Here is a 15718-nt window from a genome sequence, read left to right as displayed (position 1 = left end):
TGCTATCAGTATGTTGTGTTGACCAAGCTGTTGAGGGCAGAGATAGCAATAGCACTTAGACTTATATACCACTTCACAGTGCTTTACAGCCCTCTTTAAGTGTTTTACAGAGTCAGCCTCTTGCCCCCAACAATCTGGGTCCTCATTTTACCCACCTTGGAAGGATGGGAGGAGGCTGAGTCAACCTTGAGCTGGTCAGGATCGAACTGCTGAACTGCAGGCAGCCATAGCAGCCTGCAGTACTGCATTCTAACCACTGCGCCACCGTGTTTCTTATTTGATATTTGCATTTGAGCAGTTCTGATTAATGCACAGATGTATACCTCTATATGGCCACCACTTTTGACCTGGGCCACCAAGCATATGACCATCAACATATAAACTGGGGCTGCCAATCTTAAATGTGTGTGAAATGCCTCTTCTAATAACACATAAACCTTTTACTAAAGTTACTTATTCAATCAAAACCTAGACATTTAAAAAAAAAATAAACCAAGGAAAATGTTTATTGTGAACATTCCCAGCTGATTGATTGAAACGCGACTGTTAATTGCAGGATCAGGTAAGTGAATGAAATTATGTTGAGTTAATGGTGAAAGGAAGTCTCCTTCCGAGCTCAAAGTTAAGACGTTGGATGGTGAATGTAAAGACTGACGGAGCTGCAGAATAGAGAATGTAGAGAAGGCAAGGATTTTGTCTGGTTACTTCATCGATTTCTAGTGTGCTCGCTCTTTTTACTTTGTTTTAACAGTGCAATGACTTATCTCTAGAAGTTGTGGGTACTCCATCACTGGACGTTTTCAAAAAAAAGAGAGAGAGAGAGAGAGAGAGAGAGAGAGAGAGAGAGAGAGAGAGAGAGAGAGAGACTGGGCAGCCATTTGTCCCGAAACATATAGGATTTTCTGCTTGAGAAGCGTGTCTGATTCTATGCTCTAATATTTACAAGAGCGAAATGTAATGAGTCCTTGGATCATTTCTAATCTCATCATCTCCTCCTTCGTGAAAGTGAAGATCTGTGGATTTGCCCAGAAGATGTCCCATCACCAAATGAACTTAAGAGAAGACGCTCAGATAGGAGTCATTCCTTACACACAGCAAGGAACCACTGAATGGAAGGAAATTGGATGGTCTTTTAGTTACTACGAAGGGGACGCAGTGGCTCAGTGGCTAAGACGCTGAAATTGTCAATCAGAAAGGTTGGCAGTTCAGCGGTTCGAATCCCTAGTGCCGCGTAACGGGGTGAGCTCCCGTTACTTGTTCCAGCTTCTGCCAACCTAGCAGTTCAAAAGCATGTAAAAAATGCAAGTAGAAAAATAGGGACCATCTTTGGTGGGAAGGCAACAGCGTTCTGTGCGCCTTTGGCGTTGAGTCATGCCAGCCACATGACCACGGAGACATCATCGGATGGCGCTGGCTCTTCGGCTTTGAAACAGAGATGAGCACCGCCTCCTAGAGTTGGGAACGACTAGCACATATGTGCGAGGGGAACCTTTTTATCTTTTACCTTAGTTACTACTTACCTTTCCCAGTGGTGGCTTCCCACCATAGTCTCCTCACTCACCTCTCCCTTTGCATCCAAGCTCAACGTTTTATTGAGCTCTATACACAATCCTCCTCCCCATCCATTTAGGAACGAGATGGCACAACCAGATGACTAGACAACGTGGTACATATCCTTTTTCTTTTTAATGTAAAGTCAGAGACAACCTCACGTCTTGACCTCCAAACAAACCAAGGGCAAAAAAAGGCCTCTTTTTTAGGTTTCTCCCAACCTCCAACATCAAAGTGCGCGTCTCCAGGTCCACTGAAAAGGAAAACAAATAAAACAAAAAAACCGAGAGAACAAAACGAATGCAATTTGAGGAAAAATTCTTCCCCCCCCTTTCTTCTTAAAAGACAGCATTATTTGAAACTTTTACTTTACTTTTCTTTCTTCTTCTTCTTCTTTTTTTTTTTTTTTTGCAGTCCTTGCCATGTTTTTAATCTGGAGCTGTAAAGAGTTGTGCGAGGGGAGTGGGTGGGAAGAGATTGGGAAAGCTAGGGTGTTAGCTTTTAACCATCATTATTTCACCTCCCCTCCCCACCCCTTAAAGAATTTTGAATGTGGAAACATATGCTGCAGAATTTTTTTTTCTTTTTTTTTCCTTTTCTTTTTTTATAAATGTCTTCACAATGTAAATAATTCAAAGGAAAATAAGAAAGATGGAGCGAGGGAGGAGGGGAGAGAGGGAAAGAGAGAAAAAGAAAAAAGAAATCAGGAAAAAGAAAAAATAAGAGGGAGGAGTTAAATATACACAGTTACCAATAAAACTTTATCCTCCAGTCTAATACACAGTTAACTCCATTTACAGCATGCAGTAATGTGTGTAAGAAGGACCCAGCTGAGAAATAGTGTGCTAGAATGCTAACAAAAAAATATTTTATGTTTCATATGTGTGTGTGTGTATGTATATGTGTGTGTGTGTATAAGACAGTATGTGCATGTGTGTGTGTGTGTGTGTACACACTACACACATACATATAAGCACAGCCTAAAAAGAATAAGCATATCAATCAAACTCAACGTACGATGAGCATCAACCTTTGAATTTCCAAACATTATGAAAACACTGGACAACCTTTTTTCTTTCAACATCCAGAATAAGGAATGAGTTATTCAGTACTGCTGGTGGAGCCCGTTGTTTCCATCTCACAATTTTGCCTACAAAAAGTGTCCATTCTCATCCCAACTGATCGCGCAAACCATCATTGACCCCGACGCTCCACAGTCTGTAAACCTAGTTTAAAAGCCCAGTATTCGACTTATTTCATTCATTCGTTTGTTCGTTCGTTCCTTTTCTTTTCTCTTTCTTTCTTTTTGTTGGGGTTTTGTGTGTCTGTGTGTGTGTACTTTTTTTTTTTTTATGAACTAACAGTTCTAGGCTCATATCAGAAAATATAATTAATAAAATTAATAATGACTCAGAATCCCGTAATATCCATGTAAGTACATCCACGTAGTACAGTGAATTAATGTCTTAAATCGTTTGCGTGACGGTGGTTTGTTTTCTTGCAGCTGTGTGTGTGATCTTCTTGTAAAAGTGGTTGGGGTGGGTTGTTTCTCGGTTAGAACTGGCAATTGTACGGAGGAGGGCGGAGTCCATGAAGTGGCGAAAATGGGTGGAAGAAAGGCATGGGAAGTGAGTTGACCTGGGAATCTTTCCAGATCAAGAAAGCCATGGGAAGTGAGGTGTCAGTCAGCTGACCTGGGAATCCTCCAGATCAGTGAACCTGGGAAGAGCAACAAAACATATGAGTCTAAACGGACAGAATGATTACTCATTAGCCAAATGCGCTGATTGGTCGCCAACAGCTGCATCCTTGTCCATGACAGGAAAAAAAAAGAAAAAAGGAATAAAAACAGAAAGAAAACAGAATGTTCCATTGTGTTGGAACTCCAGTAGATCATGGTGGATTCTTCTTGGGATTTTTTTTTTTTCCAGACTTGTTTTCTTTCTCTCCGAGATTTTGCGATAATATAATTCTTGACTATTAGGATTATTTTCTGACTTTGTAAAAGTATTCTTCCTTTTTTTCCCCCACCCTCCCTTCCTCTCAGAATCGCCATCTTCAAAAGGGTCAAAACTTCAGCAGGAGGTGTAAAAGAAGCAATGGAAGCAGCCAAATACAGCCAGCTCTTCTTGAGCCACCACTGTTCCCATCATGCACTGCTCCAGGGCCTGAAAGAAGACAGATTGAATAGGGTCAGTTCGTGGAACCGTAAAGCAGCCAGGGATGCGGCGGTAATAGGACATACACAGTTACCAAATTAACAAAAACAACTGCGACCAGGACTGAATTCAGTCTTTTGTATAACTTTTGACCAGCAAATCGTCAAAGGGACTTTCTGACCTAATGCAAAATTAAAATTGGCTTGCTAGTTTCACGTTTCCATCTAAATTTCCATTGCACACATAATATAATGCAATTAAGAAGTATATAGTCTTATCAAACAATTATTTTAAGACCAATGTGAATGCCTTGTTCTTTAAATATCTGCTTTGAAAGGCAGCATCAGATAGCAATAGCAGTTGAAAGAAAGAAAGAAAGAAAGAAAGGAAGGAAGGAAGGAAGGAAGGAAGGAAGGAAGGAAGGAAAGAAAGAAAGAAAGAAAGAAAGAAAGAAAGAAAGAAAGAAAGAAAGAGAGGGAGACTAGTACGTCATCTTCCTTCCTTCTTTTGTCAGTAAAATATAAATTCAACACAAAAATTAGTTTGTCACGAAAGCGACTGCCTGCGAAGGCTCCTGGGTTGGGGCTGAAAGGTGAAAGCAGAAGCAGTATGCTTCATCCCATAATTGGGCAGACCAGGTTGCCCTGATAGACCGGTCCCACCGGAAAAAAACACTTCACCGTCTTTTGCTATCCTCAAACAAGAGTTGGTACATCTTACCAGTATGCAACATTGTGCAACTAAGTCTTTGTAGACCCTGAATTTATGAACTAATTAGATGGGTTTTTTGGACAGGCATGTAATTCCCTTGAGCATAAGCACTGTTGAGATAGAGAAAGCAATTTCTATCCATTCATCCATCCCAAAATCTTTATAAAACTAAGAAGAATGCCACAGAAACCAACATAGCACTCCGAGTAGTGGTGAAATTCAATTTTTTTCACTACCGTTTTGGTGGGCGTGGCTTGGTGGGCGTGGTGTGGCTTGGTGGGCATGGCAGGGGAAGGATACTGCAAAATCCCCATTCCCTTCCCACTCTTGGGGGAAGGATATTGCAAAATCTCCATTCCCTCCCCACTCTTGGGCCAGCCAAAGGTGGTATTTGCCAGTTCTCCGAACTACTCAAAATTTCCACTACCGGTTCTCCCGAACCTGTCAGAACCTGCTGGATTTCACCCCTGACTCAGAGGCATACATGTATGAGATCGTTCACCCTATAAACATAATAAGAAAATAAAAGAATAAAATAAAATAGAAAATGGTGAGATAATATAAAAAGCCAGTGAGCTTCAAGTGTTCCTCTACCAGGCCAAGAATAGATACTGGAACTCTTTGCTGTTTCCTCCATCCCAATCAGTTGGGACTTTAGGAAAGTTTTTTTAAAAAAAAAATGAAACAAAGACGCAGACACAAAATTAAAAGAAATTGGCTAATACTCTCATTTGGAATGGATTCTTTTCAAAAATGCATTGTTTCCATATGCCACTACAAGGAAGGAGCTTTTAGATGTCAAATCGATTTTAGACTTTTCTTTCTGCGTAGAAGAGATAATAGCAGAGCTAAAAATGGACACATTCACTGGAGTACTATATTTGGAAGCAGTTCTTAGTTAGAACGTCTGGACACGAGAAGAATGTCGCCTGATCAAGCTAATGTGCTCAGAATTCCTAAACAATGCTTGCCAGAAAGCACATTTAGAATTTTGATTGATTGATGGACGGATGGATGGATGGATAGATGATGTGCCATCAAATCATTTTCAACTCCTAGCACCCACAGAGATTTTCTTCATGGCGGTCCACCTATCAAGCTTCCCAAGGGTCCAGAATTAAAATATTGGGACCCTTGATATAATGGTTACCACAATAAGACTAGACTAAGAATGTGTGCATTGGGTTTATTAGTATCCATTGATCCTAATTTAGAAAACTTAGTGTATCCAATGGAACACCTGTTTCTCAGAGTAGACACCATGCAACTTTGGAAGCCAACATACATCATGATAAGCCCATACAATACATGATACCAAAGCAGGAGAAGATGACTTTTTCTGGAATCACCAATGAATGCATGAACTTTTGCAATAAGGGACTGTGGTTGGGTTTAAACTTCTGAAGAATAAATGACAGATTGCAGCTATCAGATTCTCCTTGCAACTTATTTTTTTTTTCCCCTAGACGCAAATAAACCCCACAAACCCAGTCTGTTTACATGCACACGTAACACAGAGACACAAAACACCCACAACTGATAACGTCGACTGATTTAACAGAGATTGCAGCTTCAACAGCAATGCTGAAAGCTTAGAATTATCTTGACAGCTAAGCTGAATCCTTTGAAATGTTGCAACAAGCGCTGGATGTACCTTTAGCCCAACAGCTTCGGTGAGGAAGACAATAAGGAACTCGTTCCAAACTTGCCATCGATGGAAGCCGAGAGAACAAAGAAATCTAAGTGACCTTTCCTGGCCTTTTGTGATGGCTTCCATCCAATATTAATTCCTTTGTGCTCATTAAGTGGGTAGTAATGAAGCCCTACAGTCATCCCAGAGGAGAAACTCTATTATGCCTTGATTATCTACCTGGAGAACGGGAGAACAAGCAAACAAATGAAGTGAGAAGACACGTGCTGGAAATCCCTGCTGAGACGTCCACCAAGATGCCAAGTTTAGGACACACAGAGGACTATTACTAGTGGCTGTGTCACATGGTAACTTTCCTTTTCCTTGGAGGCCTGAGCTAAAAATAGCGATAGCGATAGCACTTAGACTTATATACCGCTTCACAGTGCTTTACAGCTCTAAGCAGTTTACAGAGAGAGCCTCTACAGAGAGCCTCTACAGAGTCAGCCTCTTGCCCCCAACAATCTGGGTCCTCATTTTATCCACCTCGGAAGGATGGAAGGCTGAGTCAAGCTTGAGCCAGTCAGGATCGAACTCCTGGCTGTTGGCAGAATTAGCCTGCAATACTGCATTCTAACCACTGAGCCATCACAGTCAGTCCTTCTCCTTCCTTCCTCCCTCCCTCCCTCCCTCCCTTCTCAATAGCACTTACCCCGCTTCACAGTGCTTTACAGCCCTCGCTAAGCCGTTTACAGAGTCAGCCCATTGCCCCCAACAATCTGGGTCCTCATTTTACCCACCTTGGTAGGACGGAAGGCTGAGTCAATCTTGAGCCAGTCAGGATCGAACTCCTGGCAGTTGGCAGAATTAGTCTGCAATACTGCATTCTAACCACTGAGCCATCACAGCTCACTCCTTCCTTCCTTCCTTCCTTCCTTCCTTCCTTCCTTCCTTCCTTCCTTCCTTCCTTCCTTCCTTCCTCCCTCCCTCCCTCCCTCCCTTCCTCCATCCTTTCTCAATAGCACTTAGACTTATACACCGCTTCACAGTGCTTTACAGTCCTCTCTAAGCAGTTTACGGAGTCAGCCTATTGCCCCCAACAATCTGGGTCCTCATTTTACCAACCTCGGAAGGATGGAAGGCCGAGTCAACCTTGAACCGATCAAGATCAAACTCTTGGCAGTAGGCAGAGTTAGCCTGCAATGCTGCATTCTAATCACTGCGCTGGTATCTCCCTTCCAGTAAGTTAAACCCACTATAGTAGTTTACGTCCTGTACTCTGAAACAACAGAAGGTCCTGTTGAGTTCCTGCATGAAAACCGTTCAAACATTTCAAGACAGGGCTCATCCTATTGCTGCCTGCTGATCTTTCTCTTTCTAAAGGACGAGCATTCCCATTTTCAGGGAGTCCTCGAGTTACGACCACAATTGAACCCAAAATTCCTGTTTTCAAGTGAGACATTTGTTTGAATTTTGCCCCCATTTCATGACCGTTCTTATCAACTGCAGTTGATAAGTGAGTAACCTGTTTGTTAAGTGAATTTGGCTTCCCCATTGACTTTGCTTGTCAGAAGGTCACAAAAAGGGACACAGCAACGGTCATAAGTATGAACCAGTTGCCAAACTTCTGAATTTTGATCACATGTTCCTGGGCATGCTACTAAGGTCACAACTCTGACAAACGGTCATAAGTCACTTTTTTCAGTGCCGTTCTAACTTTGAACGGTCACTAAATGAGGACTACCTGTAAGTTGAGGACTTCAATCTCTCCTCCTAAGGCTGTTTGTGGTCCTTGATGATCTTTAAATGTATTACATGTTTTGAACACGTTACAGTTTAAGGTGCAGTGCTGAGAACTGGACGTTATAGTGGAGGCTGGGTCGAATCGACACAGTTTTAAGTGGAATGACGATGATTTGTCGAAACCTAAACATGCCTTTCCCGTTTTGGGGCAACCAGAGTACACTCCTGATCCATAATCATTTTAAATTAGGGGTGTCAATTTCAAGGTCAGGGGTGAAATGCTCCTGGTTCGGACTGGATCGCCCGATCTGGTAGCGATGGAGGCGGGTGGTTCGGAGAACCAGTAGCAAAAATCCCTGCCCACCCACCAATGTCCAGCTGAGCCGCACACTCATCAGAGGCTTTTTTTTTTACTTTTAAAAGCATTTTTTCTACAACCTCTTTGGCCAAAAAAATGCTTTTAAAAGTAAAAAAAAAAAAGCCTCTGATGATCGCGTGGCTCAGCTGTGATCCTCAAAGGCTTTTAAAAGCATTTTTTCTACAACCTCTGAAAAAGTTGTAGAAAAAATGCTTTTAAAAGCCTCTGACGATCCCAGCTGAGTTGCCTGATCGTCAGAGGCATTTAAAAGAAAAAAAAGCCTCTGCCGATCAGGCAACTCAGCTGGGATCGTCAGAGGCTTTTGAAAGCATTTTTTTTACAACCTCTTCGCCGAAGCGGTTGTAGAAAAAGTGGTTTTAAAAGTTTTAAAAAAAAATTGGCCACACCCACCCAGTCACATTACCCACCCCCAAGCCACGCCCACAGAACTGGTAGTAACAAATTTTAGATTTCACCACTGTTCAAGGTCTGTGAAATCTTCCCGGGTTGCCACTGGTTTGCTGTGCGCGCATGCGCAGTGCCTACCAAACACACACTTTGCGCAGAAAAAGGAAGCTTAAGAAGGTAAGTAGAACAGCAAGTTGGGGGAGAACAGCTGTGCCGCATAATTTAGAATATAAATTGTGCAGCACAGCTGATCATTGGAAATACCGGTTCGGATAAATCAGTAGTTTTTTTTTTTTTTTTTTTTTACTACCGGTTCACTGAACCAGTAGCTTTTATTACTACCAGCTCGCCCGAACTGGTGCGAACCGGTAGCATTTCACCCCTGTGTGGGGTGCTTAGATCTGGCCCATGAGGCCCCCCTGGAAATAGTGAAGGACCGGCCCACGGTGCCTCTGCCGGCCCTCCTGGGCTCCGTTTTCGATGGCAGAGGGCTGCAGGACATGGAGCTGGCCACGCCTACCCCGGCCACGCCTACCCTGGCCACGCCTACTTGGCCCCACAAGGTCAAACACAACCCTGATGCGGCCCTCAATGAAATCGAGTTCGACACCCCTGTTTTAAATCAACTGCTTCTTCTCAATTACTGTTGCCAAGATAGAAACAACCCCATTCTACGTTTGTGCATTCGGGTTTTCCGAGCGAAGATATATATATTTTTTTGCCTTGATCTCTGCTCTTCCAACTATTCAAAGCGATTCTAATGGATGGCACAACAGGAGGTGATTATAAATTGCCGGAATATCCCTCTGTGCAATATTGCAGATGCCGAGACCTTCACGCATTCAAAAAGCAATCCAAAACCATGATTTGATGTCGTTGCTGCTGGAGACTGAACCTACCAAACTTCACGTGCTAAATAATACCAGATCGGAAAGTTTTCTGATGTTCCTCATGTAACACATCATTAACATACGAAAGATACAGGAAATGGGAAGAAGTGGGAAGCATGAGCAAAAAGGGCCCACAGCAAACCGAAACGACAGTTGTGTAACGTCCTTTACAGCAGGGGTCTCCAAGCTTGGCAACTTTAAGACTTGTGGACTGCAACTCCCAGAATTCCTTAGGTGGTTGAGGAATTCTGGGAGTTGAAGTCCACAAGTCTTAAAGTTGCCAAGGTTGGAGACCCCTGCTTTACAGTGCAGGTACTCCTCAACCTACGGCCAACAATTGAGACCAACAACCCAGGGGGTTGTTAAGGGATTCACACCTGATTTTAGGACATTTTTTTTTTTTGGCCATAGTGGTGAAAAGGGTCACTGCAGTTGTTCAGTGAATCATGTCATTGAGCGAATCCAACTTCCGCCATTGACATTGTCGGAAGTCTTTCTAGGTGGCTCAGTGGCTAAGACCCTGAGCTTGTCGATCAGAAAAGTCGGCAGTTCGGCAGTTCGAATCCCTAGTATAGGTCTCCTGCATGAGCAGGGGGTTGGACTAGATGACCTCCAAGGTCCCTTCCAACTCTGCTACTGTTATTATTAAGTCAGTGGGGAAGATTGCAAAGGACGATCACATGACCATGGGACGCTGCAATCTTCCTAAATGAGAGGAATTAAATATAAATCATTATTTTTTTCAGTGCTATCGTATCTTTAAATTGTCGCTTAATGAATGAGTATAAGCAGAGGACTACCTACATGTTAGGCCGAAAGAAATGAGGATTAGCCATATTATTATGTAGTGCAGCAGGCAGGCTGGCTACGAATGCCATCTTGCTACCAAAATGGCACCTTGCTACCAAAACAGATCCAAAGATGCTTTTTCAGGAGTCAAATTGGAGACTACAGGAACCAGGAGCACCACTCAGGTGACCCTGAGGACACAGATAAACCTCCAAGTGCTTCAACGACCCTCTAAAAAGGATGCAAATGACCAGCTGTCTGCAAGGAGTATAAATCCTTCCATACACCACTATCTAGTCAAGAGCTGAAGACGCTTCTTGGATGAGAAGTGAAAGGTCTTCAAAAGAAAAAAAACAAGGAAGTCCAGGTGCCTCTTGAAAAAGCACCTTTGGGACAACCATGACCAGGATGACTGAGAATCTCTACAGACTATCATCAGTGTTACTCAAGAATTTCTACAGACTTTTAGCTATACAATTTGGGATGAACGCCCTTTGAATGGTGTGGGAGTAGGAATGGATTTCCAGGGAAAAAACTGCAGACTAAAGAAACCATTTGCACTACTCAGGTGACCCTGAGGACACAGATAAACCTCCAAGTGCTTCAACGACCCTCTAAAAAGGATGCAAATGACCAGCTGTCTGCAAGGAATATAAATCCTTCCATTCCCCACCATCCAGTCAGAGCTGAAGAAGTTTTTGGGATGAGAAGCGAAACGTCTTCAAAGAAAAAAACAAGAAAGTCCAGTTGCCTCCTGAAAAGGCAGCTTTGGGACAACCATGACCTGGATGATGGAGAATCTCTACAGACTTTTAGCTATACAATTTGGGATGAACACCCTTTGAATGGTGTGGGAGTAGGAATGGATTTCCAGGGAAAAAACTGCAGACTAAAAAAACCATTTGCACTACTCAGGTGACCCTGAGGACACAGATAAATCTCCAAGTGCTTCAACGACCCTCTAAAAAGGATGCAAATGACCAGCTGTCTGCAAGGAATATAAATCCTTCCATTCGCCACTATCCAGTCAAGAGCTGAAGACGTTTCTTGGATGCGAAGTGAAACGTCTTCAAAGAAAAAACAAGGAAGTCCAGTTGCCTCCTGAAAAAGCACCTTTTTGGGACAACCATGACCAGGACGACGGAGAATCTCTACAGGCTTTTACTAAAGCTGAAGCTTCAAAAGTAGGTCAGGGTGACTCCCTTAGCAAGTAGAGAGGTGATTTTGCAAGGAAGCGGAAGAGGGCTCCAGCCTTGATTACCAATTATGGGACAGTCCCTTGATGTTACAGCTAAACGGAAAGAAAATGCAGGAGGAGCAGCAAGGGGTTGGTAGGGGATTCAAGGCCAGGACTTGCAGGAGGTTACTACTAACCTTTCCAGCGTGTCTGTGCTGATGTTGTCTCTTCTACAAAATGAAAGGACAAGTTATCAAGAAGGCTAAAGGAACAGAAGTTGCCTTCAAAAACGTTGGGCGCTCCATCACTGGAGGTTTTTAAGAAGAGACTAGGCCAGGGGTGGGCAATTGTGGCTCTTTTACAACCTGTGGACTTCAACTCCCAGAATTCCTGAGATGGCTGTCTCAGGAATTCTGGGAGTTGAAGTCCACAGGTTGTAAAAGAGCCACAATTGCCCACCCCTGGACTAGGCAGTCACTTGTCTGAAATAGGTTCTCTTACTTGAGCAGGGGGGTGGACTAGAAGACCTCCAAAGTTCCCTCCAGCTCTAGTCTATTTTTATTTATTTATTTTGTTAAGCACATATTAGATAACAGATATAAGTATAGACATAATTCTGAATACATGAGATGGATACTAATAAATGGGGACAGTAGGACAGGGACGGAAGGCACGCTGGTGCGCTTATGCACGGCCCTTACAGACCTCTTAGGAATGGGGTGAGGTCAACAGTAGACAGTCTAAGGTTAAAGTTTTGGGGATTTGGGGAAGTAACCACAGAGTCAGGTAGTGCATTCCAGGCATTGACCACTCTGTTGCTGAAGTCGTATTTTCTGCAATCGAGTTTGGAGCAGTTTACCATAAGTTTGTATCTATTGTGTGCTCATGTATTGTTATGGTTGAAGCTGAAGTAGTCATTGACAGGTAGGACGTTGTAGCAGATAATTTTGTGTACTTAGATCATACCAAAGGCGGCGTAGTTCTAAGTTGTCTAAGCCCAGAATTTCAAGCCTGGTGGCATAAGGTATTCTGTTGCAAGCAGAGGAGTGGAGGACTCTTTTTGTGAAATATCTCTGGACACTCTCAATTGTATTAATGTCTGATATGCAGTGCAGGTTCCAGACAGATGAGCTGTATTCGAGAATTGGTCTGGCAAATGTTTTGTATGCTCTTGTTAGTAGTGTAATATTACCGGAGAAGAAGCTATGCAAGATTAGGTTTCCAAGTCTTAATGCCTTTTTGACGATGTTGTTACAGTGGGCTTTGGCACTTAGATCATTAGATATGAGTACTCCAAGTACTACTTGACAGAGTGAGGGTTGTCTACAAGGTCCCGTCCACTCAGCTGGTATTTTGTGTTCTGATTCTTTTTGCCAATGTGTAAGACAGAGCATAGGGACGCGGTGGCTCAGTGCCTAAGAGGCTGAGCTTGTCGATCGAAAGGTCGGCAGTTCAGCAGTTTGAATCCCTAGCGCCGCGTAACGGAGTGAGCTCCCGTTACTTGTCCCAGCTTCTGCCAACCTAGCAGTTCGAAAGCAGGTAAAAAATGCAAGTAGAAAAATAGGGAACACCTTTGGTGGGAAGGTAACAGCATTCCGTGTGCCTTTGGCGTTGTCATGCCAGTCACATGACCATGGAGACGTCTTCGGACAGCGCTGGCTCTTCGGCTTTGAAACAGAAATGAGCATCATCCTCTAGAGTGTTCACCACACAAATTCAGAATTTAACTATTCACTGCTAAAGTGATGGGTCACCATCATAACATTATAGATCAAAGCTGTTCCAGAACTGTTTTCCAACTTCCCAAGAGTTTCCTTTTACTAAAAAAAACAAACAAAAAAAAAAAAACCTGGTTTCTGGTTTTCCCCTTTATCCTCAAATTGCTTTAGAATTTCTTTCAAATTTCTTTCAAGATTACTTAATTGTTCTAAAATGTTGACCTGAAAAGTTCTATTCTAAAGCTCTCTCTGCCTTCTGATCTTCTATGAGACCTGCATTTATTGACCCTTTTGCATCATCATCATCATCATCATCATCATCATCATCATCATCATACCGTTTTCCCCAAAATAAACATCCCCTGATAATAAGCCCAATTGGGCTTTTGAGTGCATGGCAATAAGGCCAAGCACTTATTTCAGGGTTCAGAAAAATATAAGACAGGATCTTATTTCTGGGGAAACATGGTAATAGTAGGAGTCTTCCAAATAACTCCACTTAAACCTTGTCACAGATGGGCTTTGCCGTTGGTGATTACTTACTGTCGTAATTATCCTTCTGTGATGATAAGAGCTTAGTGCAATTCTACATTTGCTAATAAGGTGATTTTATGCAGACAGCAATCAGACAAACATTTGTTGTTGTTCTTGTTGTTGTTGTTGTCCAAAAAGCAGGAGATAAGGAGACCTTATTTGGCAAGGAAGGACCCAAAGTAAGTCTCTGTGGATTTTACTTCACTAGTCCAGGGGTATGCAACCTTAAACACTTGGAGAGCCATTTGGACCCGTTTCCCACCGAAAAAAAAAACACCGGGAGTCACAAAACCCTTCCCGTGCCTGACTATTTCTTGAGTGCCCATAAAACTAGCATATGTAGTTGAATTAAACGTTGTGTTTTCTTCTGAATCTTTACTTTTCTTGGATTTATCCATGGTTGGCCTACTGGGGGTTGAAAAGCTTAATAAATTGTATGCCGGCGGGTGTCACACATTGGCGCATATTTTGAGTGACAGGGAGCCGCAGCAGAGGGGTGAAAGAGCCACATGCGGCTCCAGAGCCGCAGGTTGCTGACCCCTGCACCAGTCATGGCCGACTATAGGGGGAGGTGCTCATCTCTATTTCAAGACCATTGAGTCAGCTCTGTCTGAAGATATTTTTGGGTTTGGTCAGGTGGCCAGGATGATGTCATGGAGTGCCTTTCCACCAAAGTGGTACCTATTTATGTACTCTCATTGCCATGCTTTTGAACTTCTAGGTTGGCAAGGAGCTGAGGTGAGAATGGGAGCTCACCCCATTGTGTGGCACTCGGGTCTCGAACCTGGGCTGTCAGCTTTCTAGCTGACAAACCCAGTGGGTTTGAGCCACTGAGCCATGGCACCCCTCTCTTTTGCTGAGTAGTAGAAAGAAAAGCCATTCTAGGATTTCTTCTCATCAACTGCTGCGAGAAGGAATCCCGAAGAATACTCTAAAACAAATATGTCTGTATAAAGCTGAACAAATATATGATAGATCTGCACTGATATATGAGTGCAGATCTATCACAAAAGCCTCCCAAAATAACTCCACTTAATCCTTGTCGCGGATGGGCTTTGCCATTGATGATTACTTACTGTCCTAATTATCCTTCTGTGATGATAAGAGCTTAGTGCAATTCTATGTTTGCTAATAAGGTGATTTGATGATTATTGTCAGGCTTGCAGACAGCAATCAGACAAACATTTGTCATTGTTGTTGTCCTGAATGGCAACACCTTCGTTTAAACAGTTCAGGGCTGGAAATATGAAAAGGTCTCCAAAAGGAACAGAAAAGTCTTCATTTTAACCAGAAAGGTGATAATGGTGGTGGAACCTCAGGAAAGTTGTGAAATGAGTCCAAAAAGCAGGAGATAAGGAGACCTAATTTAGCAAGGAAGGACCCAGACAGATGAGAATCTGGAGCTGATATTGTCACGAACACCAAACTAAGTTTTGCAACTGTTTGAGTGAATTGACTGTTGTACAAGTGGAAGTCACCATCTCCCCTGGATCAGGTGAGACATCAATTATTCCTGGTAGGACTTCTTGTAGGATGCTTCATGTCTTGCACAAGCCTGGAGTTGACATAGATTCTGGGTTTGTTTCCCTATTCCAGGGGTCGTCAACCTTAAAAACTCAAAGAGCCACAAAGGTCTTAACTGGAAGCCCCCTCCCTCTTCAATTCTAGAGCCAACTGGAAGTCCGATTCCCCCCACCATAGAGTCTCTTCCTAGCACGGCGTCCTTTTTCCTCTTCCTGTCCTAACTGATAGCTCTATCAATTGTGACTGGAAAACCTGCCCCTTGCCACAGAGTCTCTTCCTGGTGCGCCGTGCTTTTCCTCCCCATAACCGGAAGCTCTACTCAAAATTGTGGCAGCAACAGGAAGCCGCAGCAGAGGGATGAAAGAGCCACATTCGGCTCCAGAGCCGTGGGTTGCTGACTCCTGTCCTATTCAGACAACTGCCACATTCCTATAGTTTTGGGTTTGGACTTGGTTCTTGGGGTTATTTTCTAGAATTCTTGAAATAACATGAATAGAATTCCAAAACACCTTACAGCAGCCTGCAG

At 43.1% G+C, this 15718-nt stretch overlaps 1 protein-coding gene across 9 annotated transcripts in view; it reads right to left on the bottom strand.

The window, feature by feature from the left end:
* Positions 1 to 1667: 1667 nt before the first annotated feature.
* NTM (neurotrimin) overlaps positions 1668 to 15718 on the bottom strand; it is a 1048866-nt gene continuing 1034815 nt past the window's right edge. For 3 of the 9 annotated variants that reach the window (XM_087875662.1, XM_087875666.1, XM_034421985.3), the window contains 2 exons: positions 11614 to 11643; positions 1668 to 3719 (listed from right to left, as the gene is read on the bottom strand). In XM_087875662.1, coding sequence (XP_087731788.1) covers positions 3619 to 3719; positions 11614 to 11643 — 131 coding nt within the window. In that variant the 3' untranslated portion in view covers positions 1668 to 3618. Of the gene's footprint in view, positions 3720 to 11613; positions 11647 to 15718 lie in introns of all 9 variants that reach the window. The other 6 variants (XM_087875664.1, XM_034421986.3, XM_034421988.3 and 3 more) reach the window with 3 other exon arrangements.

Source organism: Pantherophis guttatus, chromosome 9, assembly GCF_059756535.1.
Source record: "Pantherophis guttatus breed Tessera chromosome 9, ASM5975653v1, whole genome shotgun sequence".
Taxonomy (NCBI): domain Eukaryota; kingdom Metazoa; phylum Chordata; class Lepidosauria; order Squamata; family Colubridae; genus Pantherophis; species Pantherophis guttatus.
This window is presented reverse-complemented; position numbering and strand designations above follow the sequence as displayed.